This window comes from Festucalex cinctus, chromosome 5 (assembly GCF_051991245.1).
Source record: "Festucalex cinctus isolate MCC-2025b chromosome 5, RoL_Fcin_1.0, whole genome shotgun sequence".
Taxonomy (NCBI): Eukaryota; Metazoa; Chordata; class Actinopteri; order Syngnathiformes; family Syngnathidae; genus Festucalex; species Festucalex cinctus.
The window spans coordinates 29,277,558-29,294,296 of NC_135415.1; the positions used below are offsets into that span (position 1 = coordinate 29,277,558).

General features: G+C 42.6%; 3 protein-coding genes and 1 non-coding gene across 7 annotated transcripts in view; 2 read left to right on the plus strand and 2 right to left on the minus strand.

Moving 5' to 3' along the window:
- Positions 1-82: 82 nt before the first annotated feature.
- trmt2a (tRNA methyltransferase 2A) lies at positions 83-7,074 on the minus strand. 3 transcript variants are annotated; one of them, XM_077522200.1, is made up of 12 exons: positions 7,003-7,074; positions 4,803-5,435; positions 4,602-4,710; positions 2,976-3,157; positions 2,765-2,879; positions 2,561-2,676; positions 1,286-1,397; positions 1,087-1,209; positions 882-957; positions 684-800; positions 517-613; positions 83-432 (listed from the first exon to the last, which is right to left on the minus strand). In XM_077522200.1, exons 2-12 carry the CDS (start codon positions 5,426-5,428, stop codon positions 255-257), a joined length of 1,851 nt encoding a protein of 616 aa, XP_077378326.1. In that variant the 5' UTR covers positions 5,429-5,435; positions 7,003-7,074; the 3' UTR covers positions 83-254. The 3 variants fall into 3 exon arrangements, with proteins under 3 accessions (XP_077378326.1, XP_077378324.1, XP_077378325.1); XM_077522198.1 differs by lacking the exon at positions 7,003-7,074 and adding an exon at positions 5,763-5,877; XM_077522199.1 differs by lacking the exon at positions 7,003-7,074 and adding an exon at positions 5,656-5,753.
- On the plus strand, positions 6,363-10,831 carry ranbp1 (RAN binding protein 1). The gene is made up of 6 exons (XM_077522201.1): positions 6,363-6,507; positions 7,599-7,732; positions 7,808-7,965; positions 8,122-8,250; positions 8,369-8,437; positions 9,777-10,831. Exons 1-6 carry the CDS (start codon positions 6,493-6,495, stop codon positions 9,899-9,901), a joined length of 630 nt encoding a protein of 209 aa, XP_077378327.1. The 5' UTR covers positions 6,363-6,492; the 3' UTR covers positions 9,902-10,831.
- LOC144019797 (small nucleolar RNA SNORA77) lies at positions 9,511-9,646 on the plus strand. Its single transcript, XR_013283788.1, has one exon. It is a non-coding gene; the product is annotated as a small nucleolar RNA SNORA77 (small nucleolar RNA).
- Positions 10,832-11,731: 900 nt separating the features above from the next.
- Positions 11,732-16,739, minus strand: part of zdhhc8b (zDHHC palmitoyltransferase 8b) — a 53,811-nt gene continuing 48,803 nt past the window's right edge. For both annotated transcript variants that reach the window (XM_077522099.1, XM_077522100.1), the window contains exons 8-11: positions 16,530-16,635; positions 15,658-15,764; positions 14,509-15,578; positions 11,732-13,117 (exon numbers count right to left, since the gene is read on the minus strand). In XM_077522099.1, coding sequence (XP_077378225.1) covers positions 12,985-13,117; positions 14,509-15,578; positions 15,658-15,764; positions 16,530-16,635 — 1,416 coding nt within the window. In that variant the 3' untranslated portion in view covers positions 11,732-12,984. The remainder of the gene's footprint in view (positions 13,118-14,508; positions 15,579-15,657; positions 15,765-16,529; positions 16,636-16,739) is intronic.

Below are 16,739 nucleotides of genomic sequence, written 5' to 3' on the forward strand. Positions count from 1 at the left end.
GTGTTCAAAATGAAGAGTGAATTAATTGATTTTTATATCTGTAAAGTTTAAAAAAAAAAAAAAAAAAAAAAAAAAGCTGAAGCACTGTTTTGGAAATTATTTTATTCCAAAAGAAAGACAGACTAACTTGAGCGGAAAATGCGTATTTTTTTTTAAGGGGGGAAAAAAAAGGTGCTGCAGTTGAGATTGAAACATCCCTAAACAGAATGAATTGCAACCAAGTTATTGAACGTCTCCTTTGCGAAGGATCTTTTTTAAGATGAACATAGCGTTTCTTCCTGATTGTTGGTCCGCCGCTGGGAGTTGTAGTCCACTCTCTCGAAGAGCAGAACCATCTCAAAATGTGCTGTCTGAGGAAACAAATCCACGGCCATGGCTCGCACAGGCTGGAACGGTGCGCCGTGAACTCGGTTGGAAGGCGCCCTGCACAAACTAAAGAGCCTCTTTCATTAGCCGACACTTGGAAAACATGTTTCTAAGTGGGATTTGGGGAAAAAAAAAAAAAGTTCAACTCACTCAATGAAGTTATTCATGGCTGCCTTGGCATTGCACGCTACATAAACGAGCCTCTTCAGGTGCTCTGCTCTCCTGATGGCGAGGATCACCTTGGAGTCTGCGAAGTTAATACAACACCACCATTTTACAATCCATCACGTTAAGACGTTGGCTTTTATTGGACTTACGCAAGCCTGCCCTCGGTGGGTCCACAATGGCCGTCACGTTGGGCGACATAAGAGCGTTGAGAATATTGGGGAACACATCTTCAGCTTTCCCGCGGTGAAACTCCACATTGCTCAGCCCTTGAAGTCGAAAGAGGAAAGAAAAGCCATGTGACTTGACAGGTCAAAAACGGGATCAAGTTCACACATGAGGGGACTCACCATTAAGTTTTGCATTAACTTCAGCATCTTCCACTGCCTCCTGGCAAAGTTCAATTCCAATTACTTTTTTCACCCTCTGCAAACACCCCAAAAACAAAACAAACAAAACAAAAAAAAAACCAAAAAGTCATTTTTCTGGATATAACATCTCATCAAGCAATTAGTTTGAAGTAATGCAAAACTCCAAATATGTTCCATTCATTACCTTAGCCAGAGAAATGCCAATAGTTCCTGTCCCGCAGCACACATCCAGAAGTGTGCAGTCCTGATCCAGCTGTGCCCATTCCCCTACTGTGGAGTACAGAACCTCTGCTGCTGCTGTATTTACCTTTCATCGGGTTGCACAAAGACCGGAAGAAGTTCATCATATTACGCTAGAACATAAACGCCGAAAAGTTTGCTACCTGGAAGAAAGAATGAGGAGATATTCGGAATTTTAAACCAAGAAGTTCCTCGTGGATGAAGCCATCTCCTGCTACCAGCTCACACGGCAAGTCTTCAATGTTGGGAGACTTCCTGCGGGCCACCGGGAGAATATTCACAATGTCAAGGTAGTTTACATAAAAACGCAGTCAATTCATTAGGTACGCCTACACACAATCTAATTGTATCCTGAGCTCTACAGTTACGGTAAGTTTGGATTCCATACTGTGCACTGCACACCGTTTAAGTAGAGAACCATGATTAACTCTTATCTTTAGCACTGGATGATGCTACTGTAAGTGGCTGTTCATATTCGTCATGTTTCCAGTGTAACTATTGTGACACAGTTCCTGCATATACCAAAGTCATTCTCCTTCTCTCTTCCATGTGATAAAATCCGAAATGTATCCATTCCACACTATCAATATCCACATATTTGACTTGTATGCAGCCGGTGTTTTGTTTACTTTAGTCTTCTTCGCCTGACGACTTCCCGCACATTCCCCCGCCACCCTTACGAGGCGCTCCCCCTAGCGGCCGGCCAAGTAATTGCGCAATAAGTAATGAACAATGGAGTGGTTATAGCGGCCGTATATTAACTACAAATATCGATACTTGGCGTAGGCATAGCGATAATCGACCATGAAAGTATCGCGATTTAATCGCCGTATTGAGATATGTCACACTCCTCGTGTATTATTTATGTGTATTTACTTATCTCTTTATTCACTACTTCTTATTTATTAATTATTTATTTTATTTATTTATTTTTAAAAATGTATAAAAGCATATTTAATGCAAAAATATATATCTTAAAAGGACATGCAGTTGAATTATTTTTGAATTTTTTTGGCAGTATTGGAGCACCAAAAGCGTCTTGATTGCTTGCCGTCATTGATTTTGTGTTGATTCTTTTTTGTGTGTGTTGATTAGGGGCAGACAAAACAAGTTTGACTTCTTTCTGTCCCCTTTCATTTCTTTCATTTTAAAGAGTGAAATAAAGTGATTTGATTGATTGATTTACTCATGTAAAATGTATTTACTTATAAAAAAAAAACAAAAAAACAAAACAAAACTGTATTCGCACTTCAAAATGTTTGTTCTTGTTTCCTGCAAAACTGATGTTTATGTACAGCACTTTGTACACAGCAACGCCTGTTCTTAAAGCGCTTCATAAATAAAGTTGAGTTGAGTGTGCAGTAGTCATTTATGTGACAATTCTCTTCAGTCCACCCCCTACTGAGGTTTCTCCTCACCGTTGACCCTCCCTGACGAAGTAAAGAGAGGTGATGCCGCTGTCTTTGCCCTCTCCCTCGGAAAAGTATTTCTTCATGGACATCTTTAATGCATCAAGTTCTGTTTCTTCAAGTTTCTAGAGAAATTGTTGAATGTGTGCAATTAGGGAAACACTGAGCAACGAAATAAACGTCCATCTTATGAAGACGACTCTGCCGTTTTACCTGCGGGTTGAAGAACACGATGGCCATGGCTTGCTTGGTCCTGCTGGTCCGAACGGTCAGCTGCTTCCAGTGTCCTTCATACGTTTCCGGACTGTACACGTCGTAAGGTGTTGACCTATGCAAAAGGCGAATCAAGTACAAAAATATAAACACTGTGACATTTAATGTAAAAGAAACATCAGTTTATGACACAATCTGTTTCTTTGCACACCTGATGAATTTCTGAAAGTCCTGGACAACTTTCTTGGCCTGGGCCGAGACGTGACATGCCTCGGCCGGCCCCACCACGGCGCAAGAGCCTCCTTTGTATTTCCCCAGGCGGAAGCCGACGGTTTTATCCTCCCCGTCCGCGCCCATCGAGATGAGGAACTCGCACTTGTTTCTGTATTCGGTCTGCAAGCAAGACACAAGGAAGGTAAATCGTACCACACGCACGATTGCATTTGAATAACCAGAAAAGAAAAAAAAAATCTTTACAATATATATTCTATGGAGCCCCACCATTCTAAACACAGTATTCTGATTGATGTTGTGTTAGTGGAATAATCCACCCGTTTTTAGCCATCTTAGGCGGCGGCCATTTTGACACTTGGCTTGCTGTCAACTGAAAGTAGGGCTGTGTAATTAATCAAAATTCAATTACAATTTCAATTATTACACTCCACAATTACAAAATCAGAATAATTGATAAAAAATAATAATAATAAAAAAAAGATTATGAATACTAATTTTTGAGCTGTTTAAATGTATACTTTTGAACCTTTTATAAATTTTAAAATAATTTAATAAATAAATTGTTTCAGCCAGATGGAACTTGCATAATTAGTGTTTCAAATAATTTTATTTGTCTTAATATTTTTTTTTAATTTGTTTTTTACGTTTAAACATTTTCTTGTTTGGTACCAAAACATAAATGATTGTCCTACTGCACAATAAAAAAAAAATAAAAAATAAAAAAAATAAATAAATAAATATATATAATTATAAATTGGGCGGCACGGTAGTCGAGTGGTTAGCACGTCCGCTTCCCAGTTCTGAGGTCTCCGGTTCGAGTCCAGGCTCGGACCTTCCTGGGTGGAGTTTGCATGTTCTCCCCGTGCCCGCGTGGGTCTTCTCCGGGTACTCCGGTCTCCTCCCACATTCCAAAGACATGCATGGCAGGTTAATTGGGCGCTCCAAATTGTCCCTAGGTGTGCGTGTGAGTGTGGATGGTTGTTCGTCTCTGTGTGCCCTGCGATTGGTTGGCAACCAGTCCAAGGTGTCCCCCGCCTACTGCCCAGAGCCAGCTGAGATAGGCGCCAGCAGCCCCCGCGACCCTTGTGAGGAATAAGCGGTCAAGAAAATGGATGGATGGATAATTATAAATTCTGTTTGGTTCAAAAGGAACTTATGTAACTAAAATGTTACTATTATTTTTTCTTGGTCTTAATATTTTTAAATGCGTCAACATTTTCTTGTCTTGTACCAAAAAATAATGATCGTCCTACAGCACAGTGCACAAGCTGCACTGAAAGTGAAAATCACATCACAGTTGCTCAGCGTTCAGGTAACGACCAATCACAGTTTAGCTTGCTAACGCCACATGACCAAACTCAGAAAATAGGTGAGCCGTGATTGGTTGTTACCTGAGCCCAAATAACTGTGATGTCGTTTTCATTCGACAGCAAGTGGCAAAATGGCTGAGATGGATAAAAATTGGTGATTTTTGCTGCTCAATTATTTTTCCGCAAACACAATATTAATCAGATTTTCTGTGTTTGGACTAGTGTGGCTGCATAGAATAAAGACAAGCAAATAAGCAAAAAGAAATGGTCAATTCCAGAAATTCATCATCAACCTGTGTCGGGGATGGTCGGATTTGTTCCAGAGGACAGCACATTCTGTCATTTTTTCCTTTTACGTCAAAAAGCAAGGGCAGCATGGCTTTGTTGGTGCTTGCAATCTCTCTAATGAGGAAACGAGACAGAAAAAAAAAAAAGATAGTTAAGGAAGTTCTGGTTTTATGAGGTTGCCATAGAAACAGGTGCCACGCGCTCACTTGGCCAGCCTCTGCAGAACCGCGACCGCATCTTGCTCCTTCCTCCTCAGCTGTTCCTCGTAGGGAACGTTCCACAGGGGAGTCACCGCATTGGCGATCTGCACATTTAGCGGCTCCTCCTCATCATCATCATCATCATCATCACCTTCTGCTCGCTTGGAAGGAGGCCGCCCTCCCAGACCTTCATCCTCCTCCTGCTGCTTCCTCTTCCTCTGAATGGGATCGGCTTTCGGCTTGGCCAGTCTGACGCTCAACACGTGGCCCTTCCACTGCATGCCGTGCACCATCTTCATGGCCTTGTCGCGCTCCGCCTCGTTCTTAAAGGTGACGAACGCGAACGTCTGCTTGACAAACAGTTTGATTTTGTGCGGGCTGAGGCCGTGCTTGGCCAGGAACTTCTTCAGGTCGTTGAAGCCGATGAACTTGGGCAGATTGCGGATCTCCACTTTGAAGATCTCCGACGTGAAAAGGTCTTGCTTGATGTAGCCGTAAACGCTGGGGTCCGATGCCGCCTCGGCTTCTCCTGCGCCGCTGACGTGACGTGTGGAGTCAGCGGGGAGGTCAGCAGCGTCGTCCTCCTTTGGGGGGGCTGCTTCAATCACGGGGCTGCTACGACACTCTTCCATGACACTTCTGCCAAGGAAAAATGATTAGCTTAAAGAATTTCAAAATAAGTTCATTTTGATTCTATTAAATTGTGCAGTTTAATGCACATTAATGATGGGAAAGGTTTTTAATTGCTCTTGATCTCATTTGTTAGTATAACATATTGCTGTCATTTAGAACGAGCGTGTAGACTTATTACTTCTCTTTTCAGAAAAAATAATAATATTAGCGATGGAAATAAACTTACGGTCTGTTTAAATTACAACATCTGCAAAGCTACAAACACTTTTTTTTTATCATGCTAGCATTAGCATGATATGAAAGTTAGAAGTTTGCTTATATTTGACGCCTTACCTTCTTGTACTACTTTTAAATACACATACGGTTCAGGAGGCAGCCATGTTGACGGAACCACGTGGCGTTGAATGTGAACTTTGAACTTTCTTAAAGCGGTACGCGCATATTTTACGGTCTGGAGATGTCTCGTCTTTCTCATATTCCCATGTAATATGGGAAATATGAAAGTATGATAGGGACGGTAGGAATGTGAAAATGTTGAGCCAGGTGTAGAAGGTTTGCCAATCCACACGAATAACACCAAATCAAACTGGCTTACTAAAGCATATAAACAAGTATTTAGTATTTCTTTTGAATAAATCATGACCACTAAATTGAATTGTAAAAATATATTTAATTAATATTGGTATCAATTAAAAATAAATAAGAGGAGGTATTTATTCTGGTAAATTAGATTTCATTAGAATACTATAGCTGCAACCAGCTAAAATTCGCCAGGAAACCGCACAAGTACAAACCGGCGTTGCCATTATTTATTGAACAATATTTTGCTTGTTGAGAACGTGAACACGAGTAGGTCCTGGTTAAATATAATAATAATAATAATAATAATAATAATAATAATAAATTTTAAAAAACGATGCACGTCCAATCGTGATGACGCAAGCGGCAAATTCGGCGCGCGAAACCTGCAACAGGAAGTGAGAGGAGCTGAGGGGAAAACGGCGGCCAGTTTGGGATTTGAATCTTCAAGTTAACTTGAAAATCTGCAAACATCTACAATACTATGGCTGACCCAAAGGTGAGGCCATGATTAGTCGCTCATCGAAAGTGTTCCGGTTGTTTTAACATAAGAATTTGTGGAATAAACCCATCACGGGCGCTTCACAATTCGCCGAAGTTTGAAAGGAATCCGCGACTCAAACTGCCGACAATGAGTTGGCGATGCTAGAGAAGCTAACTGGCGGCGTTCCGTTTCTATTTTACATTCATTTTAGAAATGATGAGATCACAGACGTAAAGTTTTCCGTGATCGAGAGTTGACTCGACTTTGAAATGTTTTTATTTACGTTTTCGCGAGTGCGCTGAAGTGTGCAGAGCCGGCGAGCATGTTACCGCTAGCTGCCCGATCTCATCATTAGCGTACTTGGATGCTAATAGCTACATCGGCGCTAAACTACTTGGCGAATATGGACGAGATCATCACAAGCATTTTCGCAATTTGTCGGCTCCGTTTTACGACAAAGCGTTTACGCCGTGCATGTGGTGCGAACTGGCCTTAGCTAGATTTACTTGCCTTTTGTCCGCCAGGCACAACAGTTGCTAACCGCAATCTAGCTAATGTTAGCGTGTGTCAGCGTGTTTCAACGCGATACCTGGCAGATTACGCAATCGCGACTCGGCTAATAGATCATGCTCAATAAATGCTTGCCATGCAATTTTGCCGGTAAATGACTTTCATCATGGCACGTTCTCAGGTGCACGTTTGCGCCACATTAGCGTCCTCGCGCAAGGCCTCGTTGCCGGACCTGCTAACTTTTCGAGTGAAGTTGTCGGTTACACAAAGTTAAAATAAATGAAATAAAGTAGACGAATGTGTCTTGGAAGTAACATATTTGTTCTGTATGCCAGCTTAGTTTTGTAGTATGTTTTTTTTTTTTTAGGGATGTTACTCGCTGCCGGCCACTCCTTAGTTGATGCTAGTTTTTATACGTGCGTTATTAGTAGCTTCTGTGTACACTCGACTTGCCCGACATGACTAACCAAATATATGATTCCACCCTGGCACGTTCTTTTCCCAAATGAGCATCGATGAGCACTTTTTTTTTTTACCATGAAGGTTTTCCATCTGACAGCAGAAAGGTCCCGTTTTTTTTTTTCTGTCACCATCAGGACCAAGAAGAGCAGGAAACCACTGCAGAAACTACAGAAGACACCAATCACGACCCTCAGTTTGAGCCCATCGTCAGCCTCCCTGAACAGGATATGAAAACATTAGAAGAAGATGAAGAGGAACTTTTCAAAATGTAAGTAGCCATGCTGGGCTGCTTATTGTCTTTGGTTGCATTTTATCATGAACTCTTTCTTTATTTTTTTTGCAGGCGAGCGAAACTGTACCGGTTTGCCTCTGAAATTGACCCGCCCGAGTGGAAGGAGAGAGGCACCGGCGACGTCAAGCTGCTCAGGCACAAAGACAAGGGCACAATCCGCCTCCTGATGAGGAGAGATCGTACTTTGAAGCTTTGTGCCAATCATCAGAGTGAGTCGAGGCCGCTTGAGGCCGAGTTCGCACCAAATTGCTGCCGAAAATGACAACTCACAAAATGTGGATGTAATGTAAACATAAGAACAGCAGTTTTTAATAATCCGGATTTTGTCACTTTGCCGCAAATGACGCACGTCTCGTCAATTCCAGTTCTACCGATGATGGAGCTGAAGCCCAACGCAGGCAGCGACAGAGCCTGGGTGTGGAACACACTCGCCGATTATGCCGACGAAGAGCCCAAACCCGAACTTCTGGCCTTACGCTTTTTAAACGCAGAAAGTAAGTCTGCTTTCTGGAGTTTGAGTCGCAACCGTCGCAATGTGGCTTTTGGACGTTGTCGTATGATTTCAACAAATGATCACAATGTGGTTAAAATTAAGTGTTGTTCTCTCTGCAGATGCTCAGAAGTTCAAAGTCAAGTTTGACGAGTGCAAAGATGTGGTCAAAACCAAACTAGAGGTATCAGGTATGCAAGACGGTTTTTGTTTTTTTTTGTTTTTTTTCTGAAGTTGGATCAAGCACCAACTAGTGACGTTTGATAGCACTTTTCTTTTTTTCAGGCCGTTACCAGTATGAGCACATAAAAAACACAATCGATCATTTTAAAGAAAGATCTATATAAGTCAATATGGCATTTTTCTTAAAATTGCATGAAATGATGTCAATTTTCTATTGTCATTTCTACTTCCTGATTGTAACATGGCCACAAGAGGGCAGCCATTACTGGTATTGGCCAACGTTGTGTACCGATACCCTAATACATCCCTAACATTAACTCTTTTACTGCCACACCTTATTAAAAAAAACAACCCCCAATGCCAGCGGATTTCAAACATTTTAACTCATTTTTTGATGCAAATAGAATATTGTGTTCTTTTGCTACATATACAACATGGGTACCACATAAAAGATCGCATTCAATTCTTTCATTAGGGAAAAAAAAGTATGTTTCTACCTTTTTCCATTCTTTAGTAATCACCATTTGAAAATAGGTAATTTGAGTGACATTGGGTGAAAATTGAAAAGAAAAGATATTTCTCCACAACAGTGACTTTGATACTATTTTTTGCTCCACCAAATTAGTTTTAATGTTACAAAGGCTTTGATCATTCACGTCAGCCTTGAAAACGTTTTTCATCAGATTGTCATGTTTCATTGCAATTTGCAGCTCTAGTTAGGGCCCGAGCAGCGACCGCTGCGAAGTTAAATAACCTTCAGTTGAGTTGAGTAATTCCATACACTGGCAGCCCATTGAAAAGTTACAATGCTGCCATCTTCTGGCCATAGTTAGTGGGTGTTTTTGATTTCACAACTCATTGACCCGGCTGCGCTGCACTTGGACGTTGCACTGACCACTGATGTATTCAAAAAAAAAAAAAAAAAATGTAGTTGACGTCACTTAACGTTTATGGTGGCATACATCAAGATTTTACTAAACGTTATTAACCGTTGTTGGCGGTCAAAGAGTTAATATTTTCTTTTTTATTATTATTATTATATATTTTTTTGTAAGACAGTTTTAATTTTCCATGTGGACTAGCAGACACACTCTGTTCTTAGCTGCTGACTCCAGCTCGGGACTTTTTCTGTCTGCTACATGAACGTGCAGAATGGAACACGTGACTGGCCGGGTTGTTTCAAATCCTCAGTCCTCACTTTGTTCTGCTACATCTTGCACATTCTCCCCCCCTCCCAAAAAAAAGAAAAAAAGTTGTTCCATTTGCTTGAAGCCGTATGTATATGTTTGCATTTGCGTGATGCATCCCAACTTGACTGATTGGCTTCTGTGACCGCTTTCGCCACAGACGACACCAATAGCGCAATCAAAGTGGCAGAGAAGCTGGAGGAGCTGTCAGTAAAAGACAAGAAGAAGGAAGGCGAGAAGAAAGAAGAGAAGACGAAGGAGGTGAAGGCCGAGGAAAAGAATTGAGAAACAAGAACTTTCGATACCGGTCTTCAGTTGATCCGTTTTCCTCTTTTTCTACAATAGACTCTAAATGAACAGAATTTGGACACTTGACATATTAGTTGCTTTTTTTTTAAAATTGATTTGTTTTGCCTCACAAGACCTTGATACCACTTTGAGACCCAAACAAGCAGAATAATGAGCGTATGAAAATGAAGCTCTTCAAAACGCTGTTGGAATGCCACACCCACTTTTCAATTCTGGTCATCAACACTTTAATGTTACTTGTGACAAACTGTGAAGAGGCTTGTGATAGAGACGATTCCCACATTGGGGTATTTAGTTGTTTTTATTTTTGTTTTGTTTTAGGGAGCGTATAAAAATGTAGCCTGCTTGTTAGCAGCACAGGGTCAGGGACCAGGCGTCACGGAAGAGCATTTTCTGTCACATCCCATGATGCACCTGAACGGGCCTTCTCGCCCTCTCCGTGCTTCTGCTTGTCCCGTCAAGTCGTTTCTTGTCAGTGGAGACGTGTCGAAGTAGTTCTTAGCAAGGTCCGTTTTGTCATCACATCTGGTTGGGGCCCAAGAAGCAGAAGGTCCCACTTGCAGTTTCAGGCCATCCGATGCAACTTTGCTGAAATTTTCATTTAGTTTCAAAACATTTTGAAAGTTAAGTCCAAAGTCAACCGTTTGTAATGGCGCCACTCCAAATTAAGTTCCTCGCCGGGAATTCTGTTGTAACATTCCTTGACTGTCAGCATGTGAAATCTGTCCCCACATCCATTTTTTTTTTTGCCCTTTTCCTCCTCACCAACCATTTCTGAACCTCAAAAACGCATCCAAGTGCCAGTGCATCTGTAAATACTTGTACATGGATGAAATGTTGCTTCTCATTTGCACTCAAAATGATTGGAAATGTTTCCTCCACCTTTGAATAAAACACTGTCAACCACTTTGGTATCCACATACACGTTCTTACAAGCGGGTTGGATTTTTGTGTTGAACCGAATTTTGATTTTTTTTTTTCCCACCGGTTTTCTTAGTATTGCCGAGAAAAGGAATGAACACATTTTGAAAGAGTAATTTGCTCAAATGACACTTTATTGACCACTCGGGTTTCTTCTTCAAAAAATAGGAACATCCAGTTTAGTATTTTCTATAATTGAATGCAATGACCTTTCATATGGAAGTGTTTGAAAAGTAAATCAGCTCTGGTTTGATGGAGTAGGATTTTTGTTAATTTCTGGGGACCTTTATTAATGAAATTCATTCTCTGAAATACAGTTGGACCAATGGCAGTATTAAAGAGCGAGTTCAGATTTATTTATTTTTTTGACATGAATCTATATTTCATCCTCGCCTCCAGTGTGTGCGATCAGCCCTGACAGCGTTCTGTGACACGAGTTGTGTTCCGGGTTGGACGAGAGGAAAATAGTCCAGCAAGTTGGCTGGGGTCTCGGAAATAAAAGCGTTTTTCTTCTAAAAACAATTTGTGTTTAAAAGAGTGATACATTTGCACACTAAACTCCTTTCGGAAAAAAGTCAGACGCCATTACCGCCGGGCACTATTTTCCTGTTCGTATCACTGCGCGTCGCCCTGCTGATCCGCGCGCCTTCGAAAAGACAACTTGTAGATTAGTGCGCGTCTATCAGTTGCAGGCGGGGCGCCGCGCAGTGATACGAACAGAAAAGTAGTTCCCCGGCGTAATGGCGTCTACTTTTTTTTTTTATCCGAAGGGAGTTTTGTATGGAAATGTATCACTCTTTTTGAACACAAATTATTTTTAGAAGAAAAACGCTTTATTTCCGAGACCCCAGCCAGCTTGCTGGACTATTTTCACCGAACCCGGAACTCGTGTCACAGAACGCTGTCAGGGGGAAGTCAGTGCTGATCGCGCACACTGGAGGTGAGGATGAAAGAGAGATTCATGTAAAAAAAATCCGAACCTTTAAGGAAGGACACATTAGATTACTTAACGCCCCTCTGACAAAACAGCAGATTTTTGTCATTAATACTTTACTGTAACCAGACAGCTGTTGCATGTGCACAGAACAATACTGGTCTAAATATTAAAAAAGACAAAAAATGGAAAGACGGATAATTCAACACCTCAAGGCAAATCTTGAAGAGACTATTGATGCCATACTAATCCAATGTGGACTGCGGCTAGTCACCAATTAATACGCTTCATGATACTTTTTGAAACCACGTTATGCATGTGTATATAAACTGTTTTGTAATTTTGTGCTGAAGAACCATTTTACATTGAACACCAACATAGCAAAAACAAAAAAAAAACGTCTTTACATTGGCATTGGTGGAGGTCAGTTCCTCCATGAGCCCTTTGGCTGAATTGTATAATTTATCACACTAAAAATAATGACGTCAGGCATACAGTCCACAAAATCAAACATTAAAATATTGGGTATATTAAGCTACTCGCTAAAATAAGGAATTGGTGATATTTTTGTTATCTACCAGTCTATCAATAAGCTCTTCCCATTTCCTATCGGTCTATTGTAAGCAAACACTGAACCAGACAACAAATATTCAAACCGATTTTGGTGATGAAATGTTGTGTTTTAAATCAAGTATGAGGTAATCTGATGATCCAGAAGATTCCTGCACCGTCCCGAGTCCAACGGAAGGCGAGCAGAGTATTTGTTCGAAATCTCTGCTGAACGTGTCCGTTCCTGGAAAGTGGACCAAACGTGCAGGTCTCCTTTAAGGGGCGTGGTATCGAAGCACCTTGGGAGGGTGTCACAAGATGTTCACGTTTTTGTTTCTTCAGTGGCATTTTGTTGCAGCTCAACAACTTTCACGAGCATAAACGTGTACAGTATAGGACATTTGGACCAGGTCACGTGACTACAGCAAAGAGAATACAATCTTTTTTTTTTTTGGTCCAAGTGACCACACAAAAGAAAACCACACCCGTCACCCATACAGAGGACTCGACTCACAGGCAGACTGATCCTGTGATTGGAGAACAACAAAAAACACACACAAAAAAAAACAGAAACTGAGCTTCTGCTTCTGTATTCGACAGTTGACCAAAAGAAACGCGGTTCTTGTCACTTGCGGGCGCATTCGCCGTCCCTTGCTCACACTGAAATCTCATAAGTTGTGCCTCCCACCCCAGTCACCTTTTTGATGTTACCATGGCGATTGGGACTGGCTGTGACACCCTTGGCACTGGGGTGGCAATCCATCTGGCCATTAAATTTCATGGCTTCTCTGAATAGAAAAGAGAAAAAAAAAAGCAACAAAATGGCGTTCAACTCGCACATACAAGATTGTACACAAGCTAAATGTTATTTTGGTTTATATCAGGCGTGTCCAAACTACGGCCCGCCGTCCATTTTTTTTTTTAGTGGCCCGCGACATATGCTAAAAAATGGCATTTGACTCGGTTCAAATAAAATAAAAACAAAACAAAAATGTTTGGAGATGGTCAAAGTAAGAAGGGAAGGTGTCAAAAAACGCAGGTGCCATTAAAGGTCATTTTAGTTAACTAAAACTAACAAAAAAACTAAAATTCAAAAAACAATTTCGGTAACGAAATAAAATAAAAAAAGATGCTTTTTAAAAAAAGAAAACAAACTGAAACTACATTTTATGTTTACAAAACTAACTAAAATAAGACTATAATTATAGCAAAAATGTCCATTTTAGTCTGTGGTAATTAATTTAATGCATGAGCCTTTGGGGATGATTTTAAATGTGATTTTTAGTAGATTTATTTTGATATAAACCGGAATGATGACGTCACGGCCATGGTGTTTTTTAAATACTGCGCATAAGTAATACACATAAAAAAAACAACTAAAATTAATACTGAAACTAACTAAACTAAAAGTAAGAATTTATTAAATAACTAAAACTAATTAAAAAAAACTAACAGAACCACCCTAAAAACTAATTAACTAAATAAAAAAAATAAAAAAAACTCAAAACAAAATAAAAACTAAAATGAAAAATTCCAAAGCGATAATAACCCGACTGCCATATTACAAATAAATTGGTTTATATACTGTAGCATTTTTCTAAATATGCTAAAGCACAAACGAATCATTTGTACAATTTTTAGGACTAAAAACAATTCCTCATCATAACATTATGTGGCCCTTGCGTCCTTCGGATTTTCTGTGCGTGGCCCTCAAATGAAAAAGTTTGGACACCCCTGTTTGTATATGGAGAGCGAAAGAATCGGGGATGAGCGGTTGCAGCAACATGCCTCAGTTGTCCAGATGGAATGAAAATGCAGATGCAAGCGTGCTGGAAATGACTGAAAATGAGAATGGAAAAGCATGCAAAAAGAAGGAATGGAAAGTCACACAATTTTATTCATCTGACAGTCATAGAAGAATACAAAACTTTTTTTTTTTTTTTTTTCTAAGGCAAAAACAAAAAAAACAAAAAAAAAATCATTTCATGGAACACTTAGGAATTCCGACAGAACTTAAGGATAAATAACCAATAGGACAAACACAGTATACTTAATGCTTCATGCTAGAAAAGACGTACACAGACTAGAGCTCCTCAAATCACTGGGATTCAGGAGGGGATAATTGTGTAAGCCCCTCCCACTCCCTCGCATGCAGTACCGGAAGGGCTAGGAGTCATACCTGGGCCCCCCCAGCCGAGGCGAGTCCATCCTCTCGTGGGCGCTCATGTACGACACTTTCTGGTGGGAGTAGGAGGGCGATCGGGGCACGGCGGGGGAGTGGGGCCGGTGGGCCGGGGAGCGGTAAGGGCCCTCGGGGCCCGAGACCCTCCCGTGGTGGTTGTTGTTGCTTAAGTGATCAGTGTGTAAAGAGCCCGACGAAGTCCTGGGTGCTCGGCCCAGAGCCGAGCCGGCCTGGCACAGCGCGGGGGTCCTCTGGCCGTAGCTCAGCCCGACCCCCATCAGGTTGTCCCTGGAGCCCCCGTAGGCCGGAGGCGTGGGCCCTCTGGACCCGGCGCAGCGGGGCCCGTCCGGATAGCAGGGGTTGGTCGGGAGTCCGTAACCCCCCGAGCCTTCGAACCCGCCCGAGTCCCGCGCGTAGATGTGCGTCTGGGAATGCCCGCGGAGCATGCGTCGCTTCTCCCTCGCCTCCATTTCCTTCCGCTCTTGGATGGAGGCCATGATTGTTTGCGAGAGGTTGTCGTAGCGCACCGGCGACGGCTCCCGGTGGTCCCGCGCGTGAGGGGAGTGGCGGCCCACCCCCCGAGACGACAGGACCGGACTGTAGGCGGCGGCCTGTCGTCTCTGCGTCTCCGGCTCGCGCGCGTGGCACATTTTGGCGGGCAGGTAGGGCGAGTGGAAGCCCACCGGGGGCATACCGCGGTGGGCCAAGCACTCGCCGGCGGCGGGCGGGGCGCCGCCGGGGTTCAGCAGGCTGTCGTAGGATAGGCTTCCGTTGCGGTTGGAGAGCGTGCCGGGGGAGAAGACGTTCTTATATTGAGCGGAGGTCACCGTCGGGGGCTGCAGACCCACCAGGTGACCCTTCTCGGATCGCAGGTGAGCCTGCTTCAGGCTTAGCGTGCGAGAGCCGACCGGCTCGGAGTCCAGCTGGAAAGGGGACGACTTGAAAGTGCGGTGAAGGGGAGCGTTGGTGTACTCTGGCAGATCTAAGTTGGGCTCGGATCGATAGTCGTGGCCACGGACGCCCTCTTCCAAGATGGCGGAGGAATTTTGGTCATCGGGCATGACAATCTGATGGGAAAAACACAAAACTTGACGTTATTTTCTGCAGTTTCGAGATAAACAACAAGCGCTTGATTATTTTTTTTACCTTGTCCCCTGCTGTATGATAATGGACTTTGGGCATGGTGCCAAAGGACGGTCTGAATTTGTACATGGCCGGAGTAGCGGGGTGGGTCTTACCAGACAGGGAGCTTTCTGCAGGATCGTAAACACCAAGACATGCACATACATGAGAATTAACAAAATTATATCAGCCATTTCAATATTGAGATACAACTACATTATGCTCGAGCCCGCTGATTTTCACTGATTTGTTCGGACCAATCACAAAGCAACATTGTGTTTGGGAGGCGGGGCCAAAGCCCTAGCAAAGGACACAAATAAACCTAACATGGCGACACCAGTGGACAATAGTGGGTGTGCGATAACTGCAAATTTTGGTATCAATCTGATACGAAGTAAATACAGGGCCAGTATCACCGATTGAAAATTATGGTATATACCGTCTTTTTCGGATTATGTTTCGTGTTTCCCCCCCCCCCTACGATGACGACGACAACATTCACATCCGTTGCCGTGGTTACTAGACATGTACAAATTGGCACATCAACCAATCAGCTCGAAGTATTGTACAGAATGTCCCGCCTTTCTAAATCACCGTGTGGCAATCCCAGATTGATATTTGCGATAACTCCGTTGAAGTGAATCACAATGATCAATCTGGCTATTGACGCTGCAGTACACAAAACTACCAGCAGGTTGTAATGTTGCTCTATGGAGCAGGGCAAACTGTTCCCTCCCCGGCATAATGCAGCAATAATGAGCTGCATTGGAAATAGATTGACTGGCCAATACTCGGTTATTCACAACCTTTTTGGCGACTTTAGTTCTTGTCCCAGTACGAGTCTGAATAGCAAATGACTGACAGAAGAGTTGTGAGATGATTTGAGTGGTTCTTACCCTCGCTGGAGGTCAGATGGTTTTTCAGCTGGTTGTACCTGTCGGCTTTCGGCGGCAACGGCGGCTGCGTTTCTTTCTCATCCAGGCCATCCAGGCTGCTTTTGGACTATGTGGATGAGAAGCGGAGTGTCAAGAACATCCTCGTAAAACAGGTGGCCTCGACAGCAGGTGCGAGAGAGACACGCGTGCCCAGATGTCGTCGGACAGAAA

Bases quoted from the DNA above. Each gene is read 5' to 3' on its own strand.
- ranbp1 (XM_077522201.1), top strand. The intron at 7,733-7,807 runs GTAAGTAGCCAT...TTTTTTTTGCAG, and splicing joins GAAGAGGAACTTTTCAAAAT to GCGAGCGAAACTGTACCGGT. The intron at 7,966-8,121 runs GTGAGTCGAGGC...CGTCAATTCCAG, and splicing joins GCTTTGTGCCAATCATCAGA to TTCTACCGATGATGGAGCTG.
- trmt2a (XM_077522200.1), bottom strand. From the start codon at position 5,428: ATGGAAGAGTGTCGTAGCAGCCCCGTGATTGAAGCAGCCCCCCCAAAG. The intron at 4,711-4,802 runs GTGAGCGCGTGG...TTTCCTCATTAG, and splicing joins GTTCTGCAGAGGCTGGCCAA to AGAGATTGCAAGCACCAACA. The intron at 433-516 runs GTGAGTTGAACT...GAGGCTCTTTAG, and splicing joins GCCATGAATAACTTCATTGA to TTTGTGCAGGGCGCCTTCCA.